Consider the following 27854-nt stretch of genomic DNA (forward strand, 5'->3'; position numbering starts at 1 on the left):
GTGACAGAACTTCCTTTCTCAACATCAACAGTAGATCCCATCATGGTCCACTCCAATGAATGGCAAGTAGAAATAAGCAGCAATAGGACATCTCCTCCATCAATGGCCATCACTCCTTTTTGACTGTAGCCAAAGGAAGGCTCAGGCCAAGTAACGGGCAGATCCGTTTGCAAAGACACTTCATCGGTCCAAGTGCCAAACCGAAGACCTGGGTGTGTGTTAGTCACACAGCCCACTTACCCACTGCTCATCTAAACTACAATCAATCCAAATCACCAGCTCTGCCAAGTGCTTAGGACTTCTAATCTACCATGTAACCAGATTGTTTCGCCAAGTCCCATCAATCCCACCCTCTTCTCCCAGCCTAAGGTGCTAACTAGGATGACTAGTAAGTTCAAACTCCCAACCTATTTGATGTTTGGAGGAAAACATTAGGACTATACTCAGTTTTAATGTAATAAAAAATTCACACCTTTATTGTCAAGTGTTTATTTATACCTACAAAAGAAAACAAGATGGTATCAAAAGGACAATTTACAAACTAACAGTAACATAGCTCTTAGCATCCTGTGCCTTAACATCACACCTACAATTCAAGTCTCAATGACAGGAATGTGTTGAGAGACCAGCATGGGCATTAGCAGAGGACTGATCCCAAGCAAAAGCCACCAACCCTTTAGATGATAAGTCTGCACAATGAACTTTTAGGGAGGGGTAGAAAGAAGCAGCCCACAGCCTAATACCAACGCCTTTTCCCTACATGGGTTAACCACAACGGCAATTAACCCAGTTCAACTGGTTTGCCTACGTCTGTTCTCAGAGCAGAACTCCAAGGACAGACAAGGCACAAGTTATTTGCACTAAGTAGGAAAACTGCTAGTTTTCTACTGTACCCAGGCAAAAAGAACTCGTGAACTCTGGAATCTGCTGTTTTATCTGGACTATGCCTCTGGTGAAGGGAGGTAAACAAGCTAGCTGCTGCTTCATCCCTAGAGGCAGTAACAGAAGGGAGGGGTGTTTTGAAGAGCTACAGTAGCACAGGACAGCCCATGGTATAATGCTTAATAAAAAATAAATGTGAACTTGGTTGTAGAAGTTATCTCTAAAGGGCTGGTCAGAGCCAGTGATCAGACACTTCCTTTTGGTGGGCTGAGACAGACAGGACACACACTTTGGTTTCAAAGCACAGAGCATGGTTGCCCACACCTGTGCCCACCACTCTCCCTTGGGTTCATAGTCTGTAAAGTGGTAAGGAAAAAAGGATGCCAAGCGTTCACATGCAGATATCCAGCATATGCTGACAACCTACCTGTTATGTCGCACACTGAATCCTACTTTCAGAGCCCCTCAAAAACCATCCCTTTTTCTCTTCCCAAAGGAAACCTCAAGTGTACTGACTTAAGGGTACAAAGAAGCAAGCACCGTCACTGTGAACACCACAGGGTAACAGCAACACAGAAGGCCCACCACTGTGATCTAGTATAGGCATTGGGCCATCTACTGTCCTGATTTGTTAGGGTGACAGAGAGCAAAATATTCTAACTTCATCTGTTGCTCTCATAAGTTTCAAGAGGAAAAGCATTTAATAAAGGGATGAGACAGCTCACCCACCTTCACACTCAAGAGTAAGGCTGAGCTGGGCCTTAGTCCTCCAGGAGCACTACATACCTGTGAAAAGCCGAGGGCAAAGGGATGCCCAGGACGAGTGCCTCCAACTGCTACAAAGCACCGCAGACAACAGGCTGAGGAGACTACCTCTTCAGCAGTCCTGCTCAGGAGAGCCTGGCCAAGCGGGCAGAGCAATCCACGAAGTCACTCTTACTCTAGCTCTAAGAATACTGAGTTTAAGAGGAAGATGTGCTCATCTGCAGTCTAAAGGTGCTCTCTGCATCGTAGATTCGGCTGCTCAGAAGTATCTGCTAAGCATGATGCTTACTGCTCATAGAGGCTATCTGGCTAGAAAAGCAACTTTTCAGATGGTCCCTGGTTATATGTGGGAAGAAAACCAGGCAGCTTCTACCCAGATGCCAGCCTACCTAGCAAAAACAATGCCTTGCAGTTTTTTCTTTTTTAACTTAAAACAAAACAAAAAAACAGAAACAACAAAACAAAAAAACCCGCTTGAACTCAGAAATTTAATTTCTAACTCAACCTAACCTGGCTAATATTTTAGTAACTACAAGAGAGAGTGTAAAACAAATTAGGAATTTAAAAACTGTCAAATACACATAAGCCATCAGCTAAAATGACCGACAAAGCAGTCTTAAAAATTCATCAGGCCTAAGTAATCTAACTTCAGTAACTTAAAACCTGCCATGGACAGTGTGCATGGAACTCCCTCTTGGCTCCTCCCAGTAAGGAGAACAGTCTAAAGAACAGGCGCTATCTCCTGTAGAACATCCTACCCTCCCTCCCAATGATAAACACGCTCCAACAAAAGTCTTATACCTTTAAGATAAAAAATAGCTCAATATCCTCAACATGCATTAAATTGGGAGAAGAAATTAATCTTTTCCAGTCAGTTATATATATTTATATATTTTCCTTACAAAATCTGTTATTACAGACTGGATCTTTTGGGTGGGCAGAAGAAACCTGGCAGTGAAATTTTAACTAATCTGCATTAAAAAAAGATAAACCATAATAGTTGGGGAAAAAAATATGAAACGGTCTAGAAGGGTAAAAGAAAAGAGTGTTCCTTTAGATGTAATTATTCTGCATGAGTCACTCCCACCAAGCAGTTTCATTTACGAGATGGAGGGGGAGGAGGAGGGGGGGGAGGGTACTGGTAAGCAGTCTGCCCCATGTAGCCTATCATATTGGTAGCTCCTGGAGGCTGTGCAAACTGCTGTGACATCAGTGGCTGTGGCTGCTGCCCAGATCGGCCTATACTACTAAACTGCTGGCTAGAGCTCTGGGAGCTCCTGCCAGTTGAGGCAGTGCTGCTAGCACCGTAAGTACCAGCAGCATACTCCTGGGCTGTGTAGCCACTGGTGCCATAAGCAGCTGCCCCATAGGTGCCTTGAGCATAAGTGTATTGGCCTGCTTGTGCCCCAAAGGCAGAATTTGGGCTTCCATAGCCACTGCCATTAGCATAACTGGCTCTATCGGTTTCACTACGATCCCTGTAGCTTGTAGAATCTCTCCGACCACCATCCTTGACCCCTCGAAGCCTCCGGTCACATTCATCCTGATACATCAGATTGGGATTGTTGGCTGAAGAAGTAGTCCGGTATCGAGAGCGACCCCCTGGTGGGAAGATAAAGCATCTTTAGTGCCACGTATGTGATCCAAACTGAACTGAACACAAAGAGCACAGAAATAGTCAACACAGCTTCACCAGCAATGCTTATCTCTAAGTCAATACTTCACTCAGCTTGGTGCCTTTCAGACTCTTCTTGAGGGTTAACAATCTTAACATAGCAAGGTAGGGAGCCAGGAGCCCAGAGCGGAGTGTAGCTCACAACTGTGGATTAACTATATGCTTCAATTAATACTAAACTATGAAACGATGCAAAATTACCAAATTCTCCAAAGGCATCAAGAAGTAACAAGAAGAGCCAGGCATGGTGGCACACGCCTTTAATCCCCAGCACTCAGGGATCCAGAGGCAGCCAGATCACTGTGAATTCGAGACCAGCCTGGTCTATAGGATGGATTCCAAGACAGCCAGGGCTGCATAAAGAAACCCCGTCTCAAAACACCAAAAAACAAACAAACAAACAAAAAATAAAACAACAACAAAAAAGCCAACCCAAAAACTCATTACAGGCATCTACTACTAGTTTAATTTTTGAACATGCACCATGTGATCCAAAATTTAAATAATGGATCTTAAATTCTCAACTACAGAAATGCTGGGCTACAACAGTAGCACAATGACAAAACCTGCTTTCTGAGTTACAATGACATCACAGAAACCACTGAGCATTCTCCTCTGACTTCCAAGCAAGTGCCTTTACATATCAAAACAAATCAAAGAAAAAACGAAACACAGCAAAAAATAAGGCTCAACTAGCATTAGGAAATAGTCCTACACAGTACCTGGAAAATTCCAGGACTTACCCTTACCCCCTCCTCCTCCTCCTCCTCTGTGGTCCACAAGTTGCATCAATTTTGGATTGATGGCCTGATTGGCCTCTTCCAACACTTTGATCAGCTCTCTAGCCTGCTTTAGGTTCCCTGGGGTAAAGAAGGTATAGGCAGTGCCCTTGTTGGTGCTCCGGGCTGTTCGGCCAATACGGTGAACATAATCCTCTGAGCTGTTTGGATAATCATAGTTGATCACAAACTTGACGTCTTCCACATCTTCCAAGTTAGAGATGAGTCATTGTGTAGGTTGATGTGGCAGAGAAAGAGAAGGTAAAGACATGCCAAGAGGTGGAAAGCACGAATGCAGATGACAGCAAGAGGAGAGAAGACCAAGTTAGTAACCACTTTGAATAGGTACAAAAAAGACTCATCCCAACAGAGTAAAAGAGGATCAGTGACTCTCAGGACACAGACGGGCACTGCATCTCGATTCGCTATAATCCTATGGAAGCCCATTCAACATCCCCAAACTCCTGCACCCTCCACGACAGTGTGCTGACAGGAGCTACTCTAAGACCCCAGCTCAGACGGACACATCGTAGTGGCACCCCTTTCAAAGCTGGAATGTAGATGAAATCAGTAACCACCACTTTTAAGTGCAGGGCCAAATCACTTCTACTCTGTTGGGAGAAGCCTGGCACAGTCTACCAACAGCACAACAACTTACCTTCAGACCAGTCACAGAGCAACACGAATGGCACTTCATCTACCCACTACACTCAGACTAGTCAGTCAGGTTGTTTCTTGTATTTAAATTGCAAACCAAAGCCAAAATACACACCTATTTCGCTTTGCTTGAACACCCAGATTATCTCTTTCCCTTTTCAATCACCACAAGAACACATTACACTAAAATTTCACTGTACTACCAAGCCCAGCTTCTCAAGTGAGGTTTTTTTCCCACTCAACTCAAGGTTATTGCAAAGTTAGTACTTGTATCAATGATCAGATTGTCATGTGACCTGGAGATTCAACAGTCAAAGAAGGTGGGGAAAATCATGAAACCTTGAGATACATATTTAATATTCTGAACATGGCTAGGAATTGGGCTGGGTAACCCCCTACAACTTAGAAATATGTAAATGTTAGTGTAATGCTTTCAGTTAAATGTAGTTTTTTAACCTACTTAACAAACAATTAACAGAAACCTATTTTTTTGTGGAAAAAAATCTGCATTTTACAAAGAATATTCTGAAAATATCCTAAATAAAACACAGATTTCTGTGATAGAAATAATTAAAAAACATTCTCTGTTTGTTACCAGACCGATGCACACTCCCTCCTCCTTTGGGAAACCGCTGCAGCCGATCCCGTCTCTTTGCCTTTTATATTTGGCGGCCTCCTTTCGAAAACTCCGCCTTCTGACACGGGACCACTGGAGCGCGGGGAGCATGCATCAAGGGTCCGTGGCAGTGAGAAGTCCCCACACACGCTCGCTCTGTGAACTGGCTTAGATGCTTCTCTGTAGCCCCATTTGGTTGCCAAGCGCCGGAGAACCTGGGTTCAGGTAAAAATTTCAGGTCCTCCAACACCTCCCCAAGGTAATTGGGGTGATTGTAGAAAAATTAAAAAAAAAAAAAAAAGTTACATCCAAAGGGTCAGACTGCATCTATTGCCCAGACTGGATAATTTCAGGGAAAGGGGAAATGATTTAAAAAAAAAAAAAAAAATTCAGCTGTAGTTAGGGGCGTGTGAAGTAGGGGCATTATGTCTGTTTCTTATTACAATAAAGGCTCCTCAGTCTTTACTGACCCCTAAAGTCCTGAATCACACCAGAAAGACGAGAAGGCACTTATCACAGGGGGCAGCTTGAGTCTCCGGCTTGGGTCGTTGATGCCACCAAGAAAAAATATTACAGGGAAAGGATGGAAGGCTGGGCCTGGGTGGGGTGGACTCCATGAGCACTTCTTCAGAGCTTGGCTAATGCTCCTTAGTCACTCCCACTGAGTGACATGGCAAACAGAGCACGCTGAACCACTGCACTGGATGCACAGCACAGTGCTGGCCAAGCAGCAACACTGGGGCGTCAGATGCTAACAGCTGGGAGGACTTCTGGAGGGGCTCAATAAGGGGGAAATGGGATGGGGTGACGGACACGGTGCAAGGTCTTCATACTAGAAGGGTGTCCTGAGTGTGCACAGCTGACTGAGGCACCTAAGAGCAAGCACAGAATCTGGTTTTCTCCAGGCCAGGCTGCCCTGAGGTTACTGGTGCACTGCCACAATATTATCTTGCTGTCTTTACAGAAGATGCTGTAGCAGGGTAAGAAATGGAAAGTTACATGTTTTGGCCAGTGGCCTGGGAGAACCTCAAGTTTGGAAAGCTCTATGCCATGGCCTGAAACTCCAATCACTAATTGGGAGAGTCTAAGACTAGCCAGCAGGCTCATCTAGAGCGGCTTCGGGCCAATGTAGATTTGCCTCAGCCATGTACTGAGTGATCTGCAGTTGATATCATAGCTTCTGTTAAAAAACAAAACAAAATAAATTCAATACTTAGTTCAACAGTGTGTAGTTTAAACCAAAAAAGAAAAAGGAAAAAAAAAGAGAAATAAAAAATATCCCAGTGGAAAGGGAACAGTGGTCACCTGAAGATGACTATTATGAACTATGGGGCGTCAAAGAACTTACCTGAAGGGATCATTTAAGAGACCATCGCTCCACAGAAGTGAAAAAAGGCCTGGTGACTCAGCTGAAAATAGCACCCCTGTCTATGAGGTAGAAGCCTTCACTTTCCAGGATCTTGTAGGACCTTGGTCAGAATTCTGCCATTGTGGTGGGTTTTCTCCCTCCTTTTGATTTTTACAAGGCAGCAAACAAAGGGGCCCAAAACAAGCACTGATGTTGAGTAACAAGAAACAGACTCGGGCACCTTCCCTCTCCCCTCACTTGAATGAGGGAGGGTGGGATGAAGAGTCTACATTATTCTATTGGTAGCCAATTGATTGTTTAAAATATGCAAGGGGATATAGAACAAAGAGTTTTAATTGTCTAGGCAAGATGCACAAAGAAGCTACCAGCACATAGCAAGCCTGTTTTAAAAACCACCATTACTGAAAGCTTTTATGTAAACTGCTTTCAGGCTTCTGCCTCCTCTCCCAACAGGCCCCAGTTCTAAGGGCACAGACCCAGACATGACCGCAGAGGGACGAGACAACTCCCCGCCATGGCTGCAGGGCACTACCTCTGAAGGAGGAGTTAAGTCGAGTGGATAAAAAGGCTCCATCACTGCTGAATTCATCTCAATACTTATTATCTCTATGTTAAATCGCACAGGGAAACTTTGTACCTCTCATCTTACTCAACAGGAAATTAAATACATTGATAATGGTTTTCTCCCTCCCAATAGACTGATGCCTACTCTCTAAAATAAGACCTGACTATATAACCTAGGTTGACCTCCAACTACTGGTCTTCTGCCTAAGGCTCCCAAGTGCTGGAATTTATAAGCATATGCATACTACCATGCCCAGCTGTAACAGTCTCTTTCTGAAGATGAGCCCTACAATGTAGCCCTAGCTGGTCTTTAACTCACTACACACACCAGGTTGGCCTCAAACTAAAGAAACCACTTGTCTCTGTCTCCTGAGTGCTGGAATCCAAGGCATGCATTATCACACCCAGCTGAACTAATCCTTATAAATGTAAACATTTTAGGTCAGACTTGTTTAGTTCAATAGGCCAAAGTGTCACAGGCTATTTGCACGTATCTTATCCCTCTAGTTAAAAGCTCCATTAAGAACATCTTTAGACTAAGTTCTTAAACCAGACCACATGTCTATGACCAAATGATGGGAGAGGAGGGATAACTGCCCATCATCTTACTGAAGTAATACCAGACAATACAGAGTTAACAGAATGACATTATGATCAAACCCCTTTTGTTTAATGTTTGTGGAAGTGGCCTCTTTATATCTGTAATAAATAGACTGGTATAAGGGGAAAACTAAGGAAACCAGCTTTTGAGAGCTAGGTTTAATTAGGCTCCTTCTATCCAGGCAGAAAATTGAACAAAACCAAGAAATTAAGCTGTAAAACGAAATGTCTCCTCTCCCTGTAACTTCACAGTCCTGCCTAGGCCTTGCTGCAGACCAAAGCCTGCTTGTTAGGAGCCAGATGAAACTTTGAAAATAAAGGGGGTGGAACTGCAGAAAACCCAAAATATTTGAAAAAACAAAAACCCCACATAGGCTAAAAAACAAAAACAAAAAACAAAATACAAGCATCACAGGGGACGGGAGAATCACACTTATACTCTCTTTTAACTAAACTCATATACAGTCAATACTAAATTTGGCATGATAAAAAAGTTTAAAACCAGAAGATACACAAACCACCAACAGAGACACCTAGCTATACAAACCTAGCCCACGGGAGGCTACATCTGTGGCAATGAGGATAGGAGCCTTTCCAGATCGGAATTCTGGGAGAAAAAAAAAAGGGAGTGGGGAGAGTTAGGGAAGTGAGGCTAAAGATCATCTGTAATGACAGACTGAAGAAAAACCATCCCCCAACCCACCCCAGACACACGCCTTCATAATGGTGGGTCTGTGCCTTTACAGCTTACATGACACCCAGTTTAATTTTAAAGAAAAGTATTGTTAAATATTTTTACAAATTGTGTGCTAGGGAATAATGGCACACTCCTTTACTCCCAATACTCAGGAAGGAGAGGCACGTGGATCTCTGTGAGTTCGAGTAAGCCTGCTCTACATAGTGAGACCCTGTCTTGAAAACAAACAAAAATTGTGTGTATGCATCTGTGATGTTGACTGCAGGTGCCCAAAGGCCAGATGCAGGTGGTTGAGAGTCACCAACACGGGTGACAGGGCTGCCTGAAGAGCAGTACGTGCGCCTTTGGCTAAGCCATCTCTCCAGCCCTTTTCTTTTTTGAGACAGGGTTTCTTTATGTAGACTTGGCTGTCTTAGGCTTTGTAGACCAGGCTGGCCTCGACCTGCCTCTGCCACCACGCCAAGCCCTTTTCATTTGAAAACATTTTTATTTATATTATAATGAACGTTAAAGAACTCTGCTGGAGATGTATGGAAAAATACCTAGAGTTCAGTGAACCAGAACAGGGCTAGGTAAACTTTGGTCTACAAATAAAGTCTAGTATAATACTTGAGCAAATAGAACTGTTATTGTGAATGCAGCCAGGCCACATCTGCAATACCTGTCTAGGACCACCTGTTTTTATCCCAAAACCATCCCCCCAAAATAATCTATTATCTGGCCCTTTATAAATTGAGGTGTAGCCAGGCGGTGGTGGTACACACCTTTAATCCCAGCACTTGGGAGGCAGAGGCAGGCAGATCTCTGTGAGTTCAAGGCCAGCCTGGCCTACATAGTGAGTTCCAGGACAGCCAGAGCTGTTACACAGAGAAAATCTGTCTCGAAAAATCAAAATAAATTAATTTAATAATAAATAAATGGGGGTGTGAGCCAGGTGTGGTGGTGCACACCTTTAATCCCAGCACGTGGGGAGGCAGAGTCAAGTGGATCTCTGTGAGTTGGAGACCTGCCTAGCCTACAAAGCAAGTCCAGGACAGAGAAACCCTAGAGATGACAGGTATAAAAAAGCTTTATAGTGCTATGCATAGAAGCACACATTTCTAACTCCAAACACTTGGGAGGCAGAGGTAGGTGGGGTTTTATAAATTCAAGGTCAGCCTGATCTACAAAGTGAGAACCTATCTCAAAAGAAAAAAAGCTTAGTGTTATTCTTACCATTAAGTACCCAATCTCTTTCTGGTTGACTCTTGTCTCCATGGATACACATAGCTGGCCAACTATTAGAAGAATATTTATTATATATTAGAGATCTTTACAAATGAAATATTAAAAATTTTGATCAAGTTCTTTAAGCTACACAATAGATGACTGCTCATTTACACATTCACACAATTATACATCAGGCTAAAGTATCATACAAATGTGCAACAGCCACTTAAAAACTGCCTTAGCACAATAGTGGTTCTCAATCTTCCTTAATGCTGAGACCCTTTAGTGCAGTTCGTCATGTTGTGGTGACCCCCAATCATAAAATTACTTCACTAACTGTAATTTTGCTACTGCTATGAATTATAATATAAATATCATGCAGGACACCAGATATGCAAACTCTGTGAAAGGGTCTTTCCACTCCCTCAAAGGAGCCATGACCTACGGTTAAGAACCACTGGCATGCCAGGCAATAGTGGCGCATACCTTTAATCCCAGCACTCAGGAGGCAGAGACAGACAGATCTCTGGGAGTTCAAGGCCAGCCTGGTCTACAGAGCAAGTTCCACAACAGCCAGGACCACATAGAGAAACCCTGTTTCAAAAACAAAAACAAAAACCACTGGCATAGAGCGATCTAGGTGCTATACTCACCCATCTCTGCGCATCCTTCGAGTGAGGTCATCACAGCGTCTCTTTGTCTCCACAAATATTATAGTCTTGTTTTCCTTTTCTGCCATGATTTCTTCCATCAGTTGGATCAACCTGAAAAGACCAACAATGTAGTCATCACACACAAAGATCCTCCTTTAGATCAGCCACACAGGTGATACTAACTGCCAAAGCCACATACTTAAGAGTGTGATAGCACATGGCTACAATCTCAGAATCACCTGGGAGGCAGGATGGAGAGTTCAAGACCAACCTAAAAAAAAAAAAAAAGACCTCAAACCTAACTTCTTCTTTTTCCTGGTTTCTCCTTTGTAGCCCTGGTTATCCCTCCTGAAACTCACTCTCTAGACCAGGCTGGCCTTGAACTGAGAGATCCATCCACCTGCCTCTGGAGTGCTGAACATCTACTATGGGATCCCAAACACGTCTAATTCCAGCCCAGGGGATTTGAATTCTTTTCTTGCCCTTATAGGCACAGTGCATGAACACAAACAAAAAACCAAGGAAAACTAAGTCAGGCTGTGACCACAGTATTTGCCTAGCATGTATGGTGGCCTTGTTCAATCCCCAACAACATGTAAACCAAGTTCTGAGGCATATGCCTGAAATCCCAGCACATGAGGGTGGTGTGTGTGTGTATACAGAAACTCAAAGTTGCCTTCTGTTGGGGGCTGGAGACATGGCTCACAGGTTAAGAGCACTGACTGCTCTTCCTGAGGTCCTGAGTTCAATTCCCTGCAACCACATGGTGGCCCACGACCATCTATAATGTGATCTGATACCCTCTTCTGGCCTGCAGGTGTTTATGCAGACAGCACTGTATACATAATAAATAAATCTTAAAAAAAAAAAAAAAAGTTGCCTTGTTACACCACAAGCTCTAGACCTGCCAAGGATACAGACACCCTGCTTCAAGTAAATAAAATTCAATTCCAACTAATTCATTCTAGATTTAAACCAAGTTTGATATATCTAATATACAGCTGGCATTTACAAATCCCAGAGCCAAATGCAAGAATCCAAGATGATTGCATTTAACAACAATGCTCCAACAAATGACACACAAAAGATGTTTTCAACCTAAAATAAATAAATAAATAAAAACCCTGCCTTTCTCAGCTGTAGTGTAGTACAACTGTAACCCTAGCACTTGGGAGGCTGTGGAAGGGGGATTCTGAGTTTGAGGACAACCTTAAGATACCTAATGTGGCCTTGTCTCAAAGTTAATACAGATAATGAAATCTTCTCATACTTGTGATCTTTTTCACTTTCCATGCAGACATCCACAATCTGCAGGATATTGTGGTTGGCACTCAACTCCAGATTCCCCACATTGATCTGGGTGTAATCACGCAGGAAATCCTCTGCAAGCTGCCTTACTTCCTTTGGCCAGGTTGCACTCCACATCAATGTCTGCCGGTCAGGCTATCAAGAAATGAAGGTTTTCATTAGATTAAGGGTATGAGAGTCAAATAGGTATAAATATAATTAAGTATCAGCTTTACAAACCCTGATTTGGTCAACAATTTTACGGATCTGGGGCTCGAAGCCCATATCAAGCATTCGGTCAGCTTCATCCAATACAAGGTAAGTACATCGGCGAAGATTTGTCTTTCCTGATTCCAGGAAATCTATTAGGCGCCCAGGAGTAGCTATGCAAATCTCAACACCTGTAAGGCAAATAAATAAATAAATAAATAAATAAATAAAAATAAAAAATAGAGAAAGAAAGAAAGAAAAAGAAAAGTCAAATCTAGCCCATGAAGAACTCAGTACAAAGAAACCAGTAAGCACCAGCCCTAGTTGCCATGTTCAATGTTACAGCAACGGCTAAACTCAACAGTAGCTGAAGAGCTTGAAGAAAGAACTTCACAACCAGTAGGTTAAGTCTCTAGCCACTAGCTTCCTCCAACTAAGTAGCTAGTAGAACTGTATCCCAAGAATTTTCTCACAAGAACCCACTGTTTTGAGGGATCGAGGTGGTACACAGCCTTCAACTCCAGCACTCTGGAAGACCAGGCTGGTCTACAAAGTGAGTCTAAGATAGGCAAGGCTACACAGAGAAACTGTCTCAAAACAAAAAACCAACCAAATAACTCTCCCCTGCCAACAACCCACTGGTTTTGTTCAACTTCATTTATAGAAATAGGCAAGACACGAAAAATGGAGTGTTTTTTTTGTTTTGTTTTGTTTTACCTCTTTCCAAATCCCGAATCTGGGGACCTTTAGGAGCACCTCCGTAAATGCACGTACTCTTCAATCTAGAACATTTTCCATAATCATCAGCCACCTGCTGTACCTGCTGAGCAAGCTCTCTGGTAGGGGCCAGCACTAGACACTGAAACAAAGGGAGAGGAGGAAGCAAATAAACTTGACACAACCATGTCAACTTTTAAGAAAAATTAAAATCACCCATAGAATCAAATGGTGGTCTAATTTTTCCCTTATTGTCTTTTAGTATTGAGCACATTGGCTTATGAGAAAATATAACTTACTATTTGGAAATGGAAATGACACACTAGAGCCCTCCATGCTTGGTTCATCTTGATGCATTATGACTAGTTGAAGCATAAATGACTCACTTAGGTTGATTTACACCTTGTATTAGCTACTTAAAAAAGCATTGGGCGTGGTGGCGCACCCCTTTAATCCCAGCACTTGGGAGGCAGAGGCAGGCAATCACTGTGAGTTTGAGGCCAGCCTGGTCTACAAAGTGAGTCCAGGACAGCCAAGGCTACACAGAGAAACCCTGTCTTGAAAAACCAAAAACAGGGCTGGAGAGATGGCTCAGAGGTTAAGAGCACCATCTACTCTTCTAAAGTCCTGGAGTTCAATTCCTAGAAACCACATGGTGGGCCACAACCATCTATAATGAGATCTGGTGCCCTTTCTGGCATGTAGGTGTACATACAGGGAGAACATGGTATAAATAATAAACAAATCTTTTTTTTTTTTTTTTTTTAAGATTTGTTTATTCTCTATACAGTGTTCTGCCTTAATGTGTTTCCTGGACACCAGAAGAGGGCACCAGATCTCATTACAGGTGGTTGTGAGAATTGAACTCAGGACCTTTGGAAGAGCAACCAGTGCTCTTAATCTCTGAGCCACCTCTCCAGCCCAAATAAATCATTCTTTAAAAAAAGAAAAAAGAAAGAAAAAACAAAACCAAAAATGAGTAATTCATAACTGTGCTTGAGAACCGGGGATATAGCCCAGTGGTTGAATACTTACCTAACATGCCTCAATCCCCAATACCAAAAACCAAAGAACTGCACTTGAATTTATCACAAAGACTGGTTAAGACTAGGTTCAGATTGTGGAGCTCTGTGATGGGTTAAGTGCCAGGCACAAATTAGCTACCCAGAGCCACAAGTGCGACTTTGGGTAAGTTATTTAATTCCAAGTAAGATAGGTCAGTCCCACCTCTACATACGGAGAAAAGAGTGAAGAACTGAATCAGAGCAGGGGTCGGAGAGATGAGCCAGTGGCTAAGATCACTAACGCCCTTCCTTTTCCAAAGGACTTGGGTTTGAGTCCTAACACCCACATTCTAGATAACAACTATCTGTAACTCCAGTTCTAGGGGATTAGATGCCCTGGCCGGGCCTCTATGGGCAACACGTGTGCGCACACAGACACAAGCAAAATACCCATAAACATTTTCTAAGGGGGAAAAAAAAATTAAGTTGGGTCTTAGGCACAGTGCCTAAAACTCAACCATCATCATTCAGTGTAGTAATTCTTAAAAACTACAAATTGTGACACTTACAATTGGGCCATCTCCTCTTTCCAAGTATGGCTGGTGGTTTATATGAACAATTGCAGGCAGCAAATACTGGGAAGGAATGAGAACAGTATCATACAAATTGAAGTCATTATCTTAACAGTTCAAGTTAAATCAGTAATTAACACTGGTGTAATGGAAAGTGAGAAAAATAGAACACTTTACCACACTCGAGTGCAATGTAAAGAGACAGCTGATATAGTGCATACACAATTTTACTTTTGATGTTTTGGAGAACCATGTAGCCCTGGATCTCCTGGAACTCACTATGTAGATAAAACTGGCCTCCAACTCAGGGAGATCCATCTGCCTGCCTTGCCTCCCTCCCTAGTGCTGGGATTAAAGGTATGCCCCACACCTTGCCTGCTTGCATATAGTACTTTAACTGTGAGTTTAAGAACAGAGAAAGTGAGCAGGGCATGGTGGCACGTGCCTTTAATCCCAGCACTGGGGAGGCAGAGGCAGATGAGTTCGACGCCAGCCTGGTCTACAAAGCAAGTTCAAGACAGCGAAGGATACACAGAGAAACCCTGTCTCAAAAAACAAAACAAACAAACAAAAAAGAACAGAGAAAGTGTCAGGAGGGCATAGTGGAGCACATCTTTAATCCCACCACTTGGTAGCAGCAGAGGCAGGAATTTGAGTTCAAGGCCGCTCTGGTATAAAGAGTGAATTCTAAGACAGCCAGGACTACACACAGAAATTGCTGTCTTTAAAAACAAAAGCAAAAAAACCTTAGAAGCTGTTAGAACAACTAGGATAACTAAATAAGTTAACACAATGTCAAAAACTTGGTACTTACCGCCAATGTCTTCCCAGAGCCAGTCTGTGCAATGCCAACCATATCCCGGCCACTAAGAGCCAAAGGGAATCCCTGGCACTGAATGGGAGTTGGTTCTGTAAAGTGCTGATCCATCAGCACATCCATTACATACTCTGTAAGAAAGTACGAGCATTACTACCTTTACCAGGAAAACTAAGGGCACACATGAGGTCTCTGAAAGTAGCAGTTACTGATGAGACTTAGCTTTATCATTCTCCAAGAACTTTAAACCCAATCTCTAGCCAGCCCAACACTACCTCAAGAACTAATACACCTAAGAGCACAGGCCCATGACTCAATTAGTGTTCCCAAAGTTCATACTATACCCTAGAAGCAGTATTCTGCTGTCTCATAAAATAACAGTAGGGTTTCAGCATTAAAACAAAGCAGAGACTGTTAAGGATACTTGCTGCAGAGAATCCAAGTTTGGTTCCCAGGCCCCATGTCACACTCAAAACTGCCTATAATTCCAACTTCAGAAATCTAATGCCTTCTTCTGGCCTTCACAGGAATCCCTCCTCACAGAAATAATCTTTCAAAAACCAAAAATTTTGTGCAACACTGTATCTATGTCCTGCTTTTTAAAAAATTGGAAAACCGGAGGCAGAGGCAGGCAGATCGCTGTGAGTTCGAGGCCAGCCTGGTCTACAAACTGAGTCCAGGACAGCCAAGAAAGAAACCCTGTCTCAAAGAACAAAAAATTGGAAAACAACATAAAATTACTATTCAAAGCCAGGTGTAGTGGCACCCACCTTTAATCCAAGCACTTGGGAGCCAGTGGCAGGTGGATATCTGAGTTCCAGGCCAGCTTGGTGTACACAGTAAGGCTTCCGTCTTGAAAAATACAATAAAAGTCGGGCGGTGGTGGCGCACACCTTTAATCCCAGCCAAGGCTACACAGAGAAACCTTGTCTCAAAAAACCAAAAGAAAAATACAATAAAATAATTTTTGAACTTTATTATTTTGGATGTGAATGATGTGCCAGAGTGAATTTGTAGCAGTCAGAGGAAAACTTTGTTGAGTTGGTTTTCTCCTTTCACATTTATATAGGTTCCAAAAATAGAATTCAGGTAGTGCAAACATTCTCGCCTATCTGACTGGCCCCTGATGAACAACCTTTTCTATGCAGCCCTGGGTGTCCTGGAACTCACTCTGTAGACAGAGTAGGCTGGCCTTGAACTCAGAGATCCACCTGCTTCTGCCTCCCAAGTGCTGGAATTAAAGGAGAGCCTGGCTACTCTCATTTCTATATTAAAGGTTTCTATTTGCCTTTTCAAACCCCTTAAGCAACCTACCATTTAATGTAGGAGTGAAGGAGACTTACGTGGAAAGTTAGCATGATGGAAGGCAAAGACAGGCTTTGGACAAACATCTCCACCTCTCACGGTGATCTCTTTTTTTCGACGTAGCTCATCAACCTCATACTGGGGGGAATCGGGAATGAAGATAATAAAAATTCTTCTCAATTTAGAAACTTTATTATCATACAGTGATAAATATTAAAACTTCTGCTGGGCATGGTGGCTCATGCTTTTAATCGCAACACTAGGGAGGCAGAGGCAGATGGACTGCTGTGAGCTAAAGGCCAGCCTAGTCTACAAAGTGAGTCCAGGACAGCCAGGGCTACAGAAAAAACCTGTCTCAAAAAACAAAACAAAAGAAAAAAACTTAATACTTCTTCCATGAATTCAAAGTTGTGATGCACATGACTAAGAGGCCCCATTCCAAAGGGTAAACCTTTCAAGAGCAATTCCTAGCCAAGCTATGTAGTGCTTTGTAATCCCAGCACAGTAGGTAGAAGGATCACTTCAAATTCAAAGCTAATCTGGTCTACAAAACAAGTTCCAGACCAACTGGGGTTACATAGTGACAGTCTACAAATAGAACTTGGGCCCAAATGCTCTTTCCATTACATAACTTTTCTAGACAAGTAATCATATTCTGGGTAGAATACACTATCAGGTGGTTAAAAGCACACAAATATACAATGGTAATTTATTTTAAAAACTAATTTTATATGCAGGGCATGGTGGCGCATGCCTTTAATCTCAGCACTCAGGAGGCCGAGGCAAGCGGAATGATGTGAGTTCGAGGCCAGCCTGGTCTCAAACAACAAACAAACAAACAACATTTTATGACGGTGTATCTCAATGGTAGTTTCAACTTTACGTTTATATGGTGCTAGGTTTGAGCCCAGTGCTGCTAAAAAGAAAATTAGCTTGCCTTTAATGCCAGCACTAGGGAGACAGAGGCAGGCAGAACGCTGTAAGTTTGAGGCCAGCCTGATCTACAAAGCAGAGTCCAGGACAGCCAAGGCTAACACAGAGAAACCCTGTCTCAAAAGCAAACAAACAACAAAAAAATTAGCACAATGGTTGAGCACTTGCCTTCATGGACAAAGCTCAGGGTCTGACCAAAGAGAGAACACAAGCCAGGTGTGGCTGCCCATGCCTGTCCAGAAGCTGAAGTGGCAGGACAGCAAGTCAAAATCCAGCCTAGAACTACAGTGCGACCATGCCACACAGAGAATAATTTTATCACATAAAAATTAAAACAAAGCAGGCAAGACATGGTGGTATGATTCTTTAGTTCCAATACTTAGGAAGGGAGGCAGATGAAGGTGGATCTCTGAGTATGAGGCCAGCCTGGGCTACATACGAAGTTCCAGGTTGGCCAGGGCTATACATCAAGACCCTGTTTCAAAACAACAAACTACTTCAAAAACATTAATACAAGCCAGGTGGTGGTGGCACGTGCCTTTAATCCCAGCACTTGGGAGGCAGAGGCAGGTGGAACTGAGTGGTCTATAGAGTGAGTTCCAGGACAGCAAGGACTAGAGTGAAATCTTGTCTCAGAAAACAAGCAAAGCCACAACGTTTCAAAAAGATCTGATATAATAGAAAATGAAATATATAAAACAACGCTTGGATTATTAATCTACATTTAAACATTTACTCCCCCCCCCTTTCTTACCGGAGTCAGTCTTGCTACTTCTGGGTGTTCCACATAAAAATTCTTCTCAAACTTGGGGAGCTCACTCAAATCCCACTTCTTTTTACGTAACCGCTCCCCAGGATTACCAAACTTCTTTGGGGGAAGCCCACTACCACCTCTTGCTCCAAACCTAGAGACAGTGAGAAAATGTAGATTCATTAGTACCCATCTCATGTGGCAGGAAACGATATTTAGTACTGGCTCCTGAAAACCCCTTTAGAAAGACCGTCTCATACATCTCAAGGATAACAGCATAGATTCTAGAACGAGACAAGGTTTAAACTCTAATCCGGCCACTTACTATATGATCTGGAAGCAAACAGTATTTATATCTCCTTTTTCTTCCCCAAATAGTACTGTTCTTGTTTTGAGGCAGACCCTCATTCATCTTGTAGCCATATGGCCCCATGAAACTCACAGCAATCCTCCAGCCTCAGCCTCCTAAATGCTGGGATTACAAATTAAGCCATCACACCAGGCTCAAATAACACTCCTGAGTTACAGAGAGAAAAAAAAAAAAAATCAATATGTAGGTTGAGGTTTTTGTTTTGTTTTTAAGTAGTATTCAAAGCTAGATATAGCACTGAACACGTGTAATCCTAGCACTTGAAAGGTGGTAGGTAGCAAAGTCAGAGTTCAAGGCCAATCTGGTCTATGCGGCCCTGTGTCAAAACAAAACCCCTTCAGATTTAAAATTAAGCCTTGTTTTTTATATACCCTTTACAACAAACAGGCAAGCCAAACGAGGATACAGATACAGCCATTTGCCAAACATAAAATATAAGAAATTTGAAGCTACTTTTCCTAGAACAATCCTAACATCACCTTTACTTGCCTTAATCTATGTAAAGTGCAAGGCTTTTAGTGACATTTTAAAATCTCTTTTCTTTTTTTCCAAGACAGGGTTTCTCTGTGTAGCCCTGGCTGTCGTGGACTCACTTTGTAGACCAGGCTGCCCTCGAACTCACACTGATTCGCCTGCCTCAGCCTCCCAGTGCTGGGATTAAAGGCTTGCATCACCATGGGCTTAAATTCCTCTTTTGTAAAGACCCTGAAAACAGGAGGCTCCATACACTGCTGGGGCAGACTAAGCTACACAGCACAGTCTGAGACAAACCCCACCCAGCAATGATTTATGGCAAGAAACTGCACAGGAATTCATTGGGTTTGGTAGGCAGGATTTAGGTAATGTATTAATACCACTGCTAAACCAATACAACTGGGAAAACAATACAATTAAGTACATCCTTTTAAAGCACCTTTTAAAAGCCCCACATTTTTCAGCTCAATACTACAGTGAAAAAAGCCCGAGTTGGCCACACCACTTGCAAATGAAGCAAGTAGTTCTGGAACTCTTCCCAAAAATAGCCAGTCCCCAACACCAGTGCCCCCAATCTTGCAAAAATGGTATAAACCTGCTGGGCGTGGTGGCACACACCTTTAACCTCAGCACTCGGGAGGCAGAGGCAGGCAGATCTCTGAATTTGAGGCCAGCCTAGTCTACAAAGTGAGTCCAGGACAGCCAGGGCTACACAGAGAAGCTCTGCCTTAAAAGAAAAACGAACCCAAACCCAATTTTAAGAGGTTTTTAATCTAACTCAATGAGTTTAATGTGACTCCCACGTGTTATTTTCATTCTTGCTGCAATGCAGCACTTCTTGAATTTTAATGATCTAGAAGAAAAGAAAGCTTCTAAAATTTAAGATGCCTTTACTAGGCTTATTCCAACTGAATTTTCTTTTTCTTTCTACAATTGCGCCCAACACACACACACACACACACTCTCTCTCTCTCTCTAAACTTTGTAAACCATTCCCTTGAGAAAGATCTGTGTAGCCTAGGCTGGCCACAAACTCCAAGGTCCTGCCGCAGCCTCTAGCGCTGGAACCACTGTCATGGGACACCTCAAGGGGTTCTCTTGATTTCAGTGCTTTGTTACTTTTAAATATTTTTTTTTCCTCCTCGAGGTAAGGTCTCACTATGTAGCTCTGGCTGTCCTGTAACTCACTATGTGGACCAGGCTGGCCTTGAACTTGGAGAGCCACCTGTCTTTTCTCTGCCTCCTGAGTGGTGGTATAAAAGGCGTGTGCCACCACAACCAGCCAAGACTTCATTGTAGCCGAATAAAAAGCTCCCAGAGTTTATCCTGGATGTGAACTGTTCTCAGTTTCTAGGTGTCAGGAACAACGTTGGCATAAAGCTTTTTTGGTGTATTGATTCCAGGGCACACATTCAAGGATTTCTCTAGCAACACAACACCAAAAGCTTCCTATTTAACAAAAACAAAACAAAACTTCCTTGCTTAAGCTTCCAAGTTAATTCTGTAGTAGAACTGATCTTTAAAAGGCAGTTAAGTACGCTGGGCATGGTGGCACACGCCTTTAATCCCAGCACTCAGGAGGCAGAGGCAGGCGGATCGCTGTGAGTTCGAGGCCAGCCTGGTCTACAAAGTGAGTCCAGGACAGCCAGGGCTACACAGAGAAACCCTGTCTCGAAAAAAAACAAAACAAAAAAAAAAAAAACAACAACAAAAACAAACAACAAAAAAAAAAAAAAAAAAAAAAACAAAAAAAAAGAAAAAAAAAAAAAAAAAAAAAAAAAAAAAAAAAAAAAAAAAGAAAAGGAAGAAAAAGGCAGTAAGTAAAAATAAAATGTCATCTGCCTTCCTGGCTCTCCCAATCTCGATCTTTTAGAAAGCAACTCTAAGCACTTCCCATTATAATGTGCTTCCAATTAACCAAAATATGACGTGCGCGCGCGCGTGTGTGTGCGCGCGCTAGTTTAGAGTAACAGTAAGGCCCTTTCGACCCCAGTCCCTCTCTTAACAGGGATGGCTGGAGACATAACGAAAGGGAAATCATTTCAAGTCCGCTTTTCCTAGACTGAACGTGAGCATCCGGTTCTTCCAGACAGACGCTGAGGCTGGCAGGGATCAAATGATCAGCGAGCGGGCCGGGCGAGGCGACGAGGCCCGCAGTCCGCAGAGGCGCCCGTCGGAGTCTGGGGCCCGCGCACGGCCGCCATTGTACGCCGCGAGCCACCCCGCCCCCCGCCTACACCTCTCCCTTACCCTCCACGGTCCCGGTCACGATCCCGGTCCCCAAAGCCGCCTCCACGCATGGTCCCAAACGGATAAAGATCTGGGAGCGGGGCACGAATGGCCGAGCTCGGGAGGGCCTGCGGCTCGGGTCTAGTGACGACCGATGACGGCGGCGCCTCCGCTGTTGGGGTGGCGGCAGGCGCGGCGCTCTCTCGCTCCGATGCGCTGTCTCCCGTCGCAGACGCCACCGTCGCCGCCTCTCTCGTCGGAGACGGGAGCAAAACACAAGAGAATCGGAGTTGTTAGTACAGCGGGGAGGGCTGGGTCCGCTCAAACCGGGCGGTGCCACGGTTTAAGCGTCTCCTTTCCTTCCCAGCGACTGCACAAAATGGCGGCGGCCGCTGAGACTGCTCCAACTTAACGCTACGCACGGCCGAGACGCTACGTAAACAGCGTCTGGAGGGCTCCGCGAGACGCTACAGATATTCTAGGAATCGGTTTACGTCGGTGACGGAGATGGGCGCTCTTGTCGGCCCACCTAAATAAGGCAGCGTACGCAACGGGCGTAAGCGTTCTCGCGCTGCCAGCTTTAGAACGTCGGCTGGGGGGTGGGGCGCGACGTAACATTGTTTGCGTCGTTGGCCGGCCCTCTGTTGCGAGGGTGCGCAGTCTTCGTAGCGCATTCTGTTTTGAGAATAGACTTTTCCCAGGATTCCGAGCTCCAGCGGCGCTTGAGGCTATTCTTGGGCAGACACAAAAGCCGCCTTCCGCGTTACTTTAGTCAGGCGGCGGCGGGCGCACGGGGTGGGGAGGGTCTGAAGGCACTAGAACCCGGAGTCCTGAGGCCTTGGATGGCCTTGACCACCTCATCCTGGCGCCCTGTGTCCTCCAAGCTGGCCACGCGCCCGTGCGCCATTTCCTCCCCGCTGGCGCCGCAGCCATGTTGGATGCGTCGTGTCGCTCCCTTCAGGGAGCTAAAAGACACCCTGTGTTTCACTGTGTTTGAGGTGCATTTTCCGAGCTGCGTGCTGTCACCGTCCCCGCTGGGCACAGTTAACGCGTTGACACACAGGCCACAGCTTCCTGGAGTCCTTCCTGAAGCGGGCGCCTTGGGCCTCAGCCGCCATTAAACCGGGTGCCTCGCTCCGGTTCGCGGCTGCGGAATGTACGCCGGGGTAGGCTGCTTGTGCCACCCAACTCCTAATTTACTTACTTTTGCTTGCACACTCCTGCACACTAACAAGCCACACAAGCTTGGCCGTACAGACTTCAAAATAGTGACGCTGCAGCGTCCCTGGAGAACTCTAGTCTCGTTTCTGCAGTCGGGGAGAATGGAGGCTGAGTCTCGTCTCCTGGGTGTTGCCCAGGTTGTTGGAACGACAAGAAAGTAACGGCTTTCTGAGTGGCTGTTCACTTCTCACTTTGGCTGTAGAGACAAGTCATGGTGGAGAGCCAGGCATTGTGCTAGTTGCCAGGACACTGGGGACCGGACACATTCCTTTGCTCAGAGTTTATTCTCTAGAGAGGGAGTCAGATGACAAACGTTTATGTTAGACAATTGCTAACTTAGAAAATGTAGGGCTGTCGGGGGTGGAGGCCAAGGAAATGTGCTTGCTGATTGTAACTGAAGCCCTGGATTCAGTATCCAGCACCCCCAACCCCCAACAAACGGCGGGGTGGGGTGCGGGGGGGGGGGGGGGAGCGAGGCTCACAAGACTGGAGGGAAGCCAGGTGGTAGTGATGGTAGCTCATCTTTAATTGCAGCACTTAGGAGGCAGAGGCAGGTGGATCTCTGTGAGTTTGACAGCAGTCTGGTCTACAGAGTGAGTTCCCGGACAGCCAAAGCAGCTACACAGAGAAACTGTCTCGGGAAAAAAAACAAAAACAAAAAAATAAACAGGAGGGAAAAGAGATTCAACTTGAAATGGGACGACATTGGCTGTCCTCAGAAGGCATCCCCCATCTATCAAATGACACAGCGGAGGTCTGAAGTGAGGAACCTTGCTGCCAGAGAGAATATTAGGCAAACCCCGGAGTCCAACCGTGGCTGGAAAGAAAGAAAGGAGAAAGGATAGGTGAGGGCCATATTGCGAAGGACCTGGAGGCCACTTAGCTTGGTTTTCTTTCTTTTTTCTTTCCCCGAGAAAGGGTTTCTCTGTGTAGCTTTGGCTGTCCTGGATTTGCTGTGTAGACCAGGCTGGCCTTGAATTTAGGAGCTTCTGCCTTCTCAGTGCTGGGATTAAAGGTATATGCCACCCCGCCCGGGTGAGCTTTGGTTCTTTTTGTTTTATTGTTTTCTTTCTTTTTTCTTATTTTTGGTTTTCTGAGACAGGGTTTCTCTTACATTAATCCTCCCCTTAAAGACCCCCCATTAAGGCCAAAGCATGTAAATTTCTGGAGGGTCCAGCTTGACTAAAGGACAACCAGCTTGTGTAGGGTCCAGCTTGAACCAAGGACAGACAGCGATATCAGATCACTGTGTGTGTGACAAGGACAAGAGAAACCTTGAAGAGTCCAGCTTGTCCCAAGAACAACTAGATTTGTGTTTAAAGATAATAAAGATTTCCTGATGGTGATTCTTTATCTAAAGGTCCCGTTAGCGATGCCATGCTTGGGTTTGCGCACAGATGTGCTGTCTGGCCTAGAGGCAAGGAACCGTGCCAGGAAAGTTAAGCATGTCTTCACTCAGTCCAGGTTGAAATGAGGTCTGCAGAGAGTAGGAGGTGCACAGATGGAACAAGCATTAAAGATACCTGATCCTCTTGTAATTTTGGTTATTTGGAGTTGTGTGACATCCTTGTTTTCCTAGTAATAAAATTGTTTTTTACCATTAAAAAAAAAAAAGATAAAGAGTCCAGCTTGACTCAAGGATAGCCAGCTTATGTTTAGAGCCCATCTTGACTCAAGGACAGCCAGTTTGTGTTACAGCTTGTGTTTAAAAATTTCTACTACCCCAAAAGTTTACTTACCCCTCCCCAATGCTAGTCTATTAACCAATCAAGTTTCTCTGCTAAGTTCTGCTTCTGTAAGGGTATAAAGCCCATGCTTCTGCTCCTTGGGGGCTCCAGCTGGAAAGATCTTGGCAGGCCCCATTGCTCAGTAAATTCCTATGCATTTGCACTGACAATGGGGACTCTGGAAATAGACTAAAGATTTCCTTCTGGAGATCTGAGTCTTGCAGGACTGCGTAGGCCGACTTTTCCCAGCCTTTGACCTTAATGGAGGTCGTTAAGGGAGGAGGGCTGGTTCCTTCACTCTGTGTAGCCTTGGCTGTTCAGGAATCATAAAGTTACAGCAATCCACCTGCCTCTGCCTAGCTTGGTTTTCTTGAAGGTGGAAATCAATGATTTAAAGTAATGACATAGAGATGGGCCCATTTGACTGCAGCACAGAGAATAAATTGAGAGGCAGCAAGGGCAGTACACCTGCACCAGAAGAGGGTTTCAGATTCCATTACAGATGGTTATGAGCTACCATGTGGTTGCTGGGAATTGAACTCAGGACCTCTGGAAGAGCAGTAAGGTCTCTTAACCTCTGAGCCATCTCTCCAGCCCCACCAATGAATTTCTTGACATGCACATGTGGCTTGCAATCAAGAGTGCTGACTGGCAATTTTTTTTCTTCATGTTTCCACCACTGCTCCCCATCCTCTAAAACAGGGGACCAGTGTAGGATTCTGCTTCAGTTTGCTTACCTGTGATGTCATTGCCTACCTGCCACTGGGGCGTGGCCCTGCCCAGGGCTATATAAAAGGACAGACCCACCTAATCCCTTTCTCTCTTACCCCCTTACTCCCTTTCCCTCTATTTCTCTCTCTTCCTCTGTATTTGTCTCTGTCTGTCTGTCTCTCTCTCTGGGATACCCCTCCCTCCTTTTCTCCTCAGGCTCATTTAATAAACCTCATATAACCTAGTATCTGTTGCCTGTCATCTTACTGCCTTATTTCTTATTATTAAGAACCATAATAATGGTTCTCTTTCTATACTCTGGAAGAAAAATGACAGAGGCCAGTTACTTTGGTCACAGATAACAAAGAAAATCCGGTCTTAGAACAGCTCAAAGTGTACATGTTGCCAGCCCAAATATCTACACGGTTTGCTAGGTTCTCCTAAAGTTGACCCCATATTTCAGTTTCTCTTCTATCTCCGTAGGCCCAGCTACTGTTCTCCCAAGCAGGACACATCATTGTCAAATAGAAAGGATTCTGGTCTGAGTAACATGCTATACTTAAACAAGGTCTCCTCCCAGAATGGTGGGCCTTTGTGTTGAGCTCTGTTTTCTGACTCCACTGCCCATTGCTGAGCTAAAACGATTTTTTTAAATGCCAAAACATGCCAGGAGAGGTGGTGCACATCTTTAATCCCAGCATCTGGGAGGCAGAGGCAGGTGGATCTTTATGAATTAAAGGCCAGCCTGGTCTACAAAGTGAGTTCCAGGACAGCTAGGGTTGTTTTACAGAGAAATCCTGTCTCAAAAAACAAACAAAAGCCAAAATATAATACGCAGAATAAAAAATAAATAAATAAAATGCATCTAGTAACAAATCCCTTTCCTAGAACAAATCAGTGCTTCATTATTTGCATAGTAAAATTATTCAGTTAAATGAATTTGCAGAATATAGAAAATTTGCTCCTAGATGCTTTCGTTCCTGCTTTAGTCAGAGGAGCTGCTTCTGTGGTTTTACAAGGAGAAAAAGGCTGTGCCTCCCAGGCGCCACATGCTGCGTGCTTCTGCTGCCAGCTGGGCTCCTCTCAGACCCAGGAAGCCCTCAGGCCTTTGTGGTCTATGTTTGACCCTCCTCCTCAGATGCTGCAGGCTCATAGACAAGGTGTGAGTCCTGCCTCAAGTTGCCGCACACTGGGGAAGGGACTAATGCTCAGGAAAATGAGAGCAAATGGTGAGACCTACTTGCCAATCAATGAATGAATAACGAATCAAAAGCTTTTTATAGCAAATACTTTACTTTTTGGGTTTTCATGTAAGTTAATACAATATAGAAGATCACCTGTAACAATTATATAATAGTATTTTAATTTTTAAATATTCTCATATTTTGAAACGATTTTATTTTTGACAATCACATACACTCAAAACCAATGTTTTTTCACAAATTCTATGAGAGCTCTCTTCTAAATTTTACATTTAAATTATTTCTAAAATTTTAAAACACGTTGAATTCTCTACTCAAAACATAAAAAACATGCCTTTTTTGGATACAGTGTCTTATACCCAGGCTAGTTTTGAAGCTAAAGCTTCCTAGGTTTTCCAAATATTGAGATTATAAGTATGCACCACCATGCCGACTTATCATAATGCATTTTTAAAAAGTCATTTCAAGCCAGGCATGGTGATGTGCACCTTTATTCTCAGCACTCGGGAGGCAGAAGCAGATGGATCACTGTGAGTTCGAGACCAGCCTGGTCTACAGAGTGAGTCCAAGACAGCCAAGGCTACCCAGAGAAACCCTGTCTCCAAAAGCCAAAAAATAAAAAAAAGTAATTTCAACTTGACAAATCAAAAAAGTTGGCTTAATGTTTCTCTTCTGTTGTAAAGATGGCTGTGAAGGCTGCCAGCTTCTGGTGTACTCTAAACATTCCTCCTCACACATCTCCCCCTAGAGGAGCATCATCCACTTCCCTAGGTCTTTGGTGCCGTGTCACAAAAAAATGTGTGATGGAAAAATCTGTGGGGGAACTGGGATATCTCTGAGCTCCTTTGAATTTCTGTGTGCTCAGTGGCTCACTTTGAAAGGCAGAAGGAAGGCATTGGATGCCCTTTCCCCAATATCTGACAGGGACATTTATGCATATGTGTCTATCAAGTAATTCAAAAATTTATATGCATATTTCTGAATCAACACTCAGTATATATATATATAGTTGGTTACATATCAGGCAGAAACTTTTGAAATAAATATAAACTCTAAATCTCTTTTGCTGACTTTCCTTTAATAACATCCAAGAGTTTGGGAAAAAACCCAAACTCTTATTTTGAGATCTAAATTCAAGACTGCTTTCCCATTTCTCCAGCTCCTAATAAGCAGCAAGAAGCAATCTGTACCAACTCCCCACCTACTCCTTGGCATCCCCGATTCCTCCAGCAGTTATTGCGAAGGTGGCTTCATTTTCAGGCATCTCGGGGCTACAGAATACAAGGGAACAGAAGTTTATAAAAAGCTCTGTTTCTATAAATACTGTGCACATGTCACAGTCATCACGTTCCCATCAGTCTGAGTCTCCAGAAACACTGCAGTGCTGGTACAGCTAAATGTGGACCTCAGAACTTACCTAGCAGTGTTATCAACCCTCGCAAACATTTGCTAAACAACTTCTATATATACGGCTTTGAATGTCAAGAAAAATTACTCCCAAACTTGGAAACAGGCAAATTGGAATAAACTGTGTGTTCTTGCAGGGTAGTTTGTGGCCTGTGGTGCAGGTCCCATGGGGCTCATCTGTCTTCTTGGGGGTGCATCTTTTTTCAGGCTCTAACACAGGGAAAGCTGAAAAGGGCTTTGATAGGAAAGTCCTGAGCACTTGCAATGGAAGGTGATTGTCTAGCAAGCCCTTCAGTTACCTGGTTCTGTGAGGGCTCTATGAATTCTGTGTTGTCAGTAACTGCAAGTAGTACAATTCCACCTGCTCATAGAAATATAAATTGTGAAGGTGGAATACCATTGACACTGAACTGTGGACACTAATTTTTGATCAATTGGTTCATTTCTACAT

General features: G+C 43.9%; 2 protein-coding genes across 4 annotated transcripts in view; both read right to left on the reverse strand.

Moving 5' to 3' along the window:
- Positions 1–447: 447 nt before the first annotated feature.
- Positions 448–21533, reverse strand: Ddx17 (DEAD-box helicase 17). Of its 2 annotated transcripts, none has more exons than XM_051159990.1 (13): positions 21157–21533; positions 18066–18216; positions 16417–16516; positions 15071–15204; positions 14254–14319; positions 12681–12822; positions 11994–12154; positions 11737–11909; positions 10467–10577; positions 9820–9881; positions 8455–8514; positions 4072–4308; positions 448–3249 (listed from the first exon to the last, which is right to left on the reverse strand). In XM_051159990.1, the coding sequence occupies exons 1-13, from the start codon at positions 21204–21206 to the stop codon at positions 2744–2746; spliced, it is 1953 nt and encodes a 650-aa protein (XP_051015947.1). In that variant the 5' UTR covers positions 21207–21533; the 3' UTR covers positions 448–2743. The 2 variants fall into 2 exon arrangements, with proteins under 2 accessions (XP_051015947.1, XP_051015946.1); XM_051159989.1 differs by having other exon boundaries at positions 4066–4308.
- A 5194-nt stretch (positions 21534–26727) lies between these two features.
- The window catches only part of Dmc1 (DNA meiotic recombinase 1), a 43570-nt gene continuing 42443 nt past the window's right edge, over positions 26728–27854 (reverse strand). For both annotated transcript variants that reach the window (XM_051159338.1, XM_051159337.1), the window contains one exon: positions 26728–27267. In XM_051159338.1, the coding sequence (XP_051015295.1) occupies positions 27198–27267 (70 nt within the window). In that variant the 3' untranslated portion in view covers positions 26728–27197. The remainder of the gene's footprint in view (positions 27268–27854) is intronic.

This window comes from Acomys russatus, chromosome 17 (assembly GCF_903995435.1).
Source record: "Acomys russatus chromosome 17, mAcoRus1.1, whole genome shotgun sequence".
NCBI classification, from domain to species: Eukaryota; Metazoa; Chordata; class Mammalia; order Rodentia; family Muridae; genus Acomys; species Acomys russatus.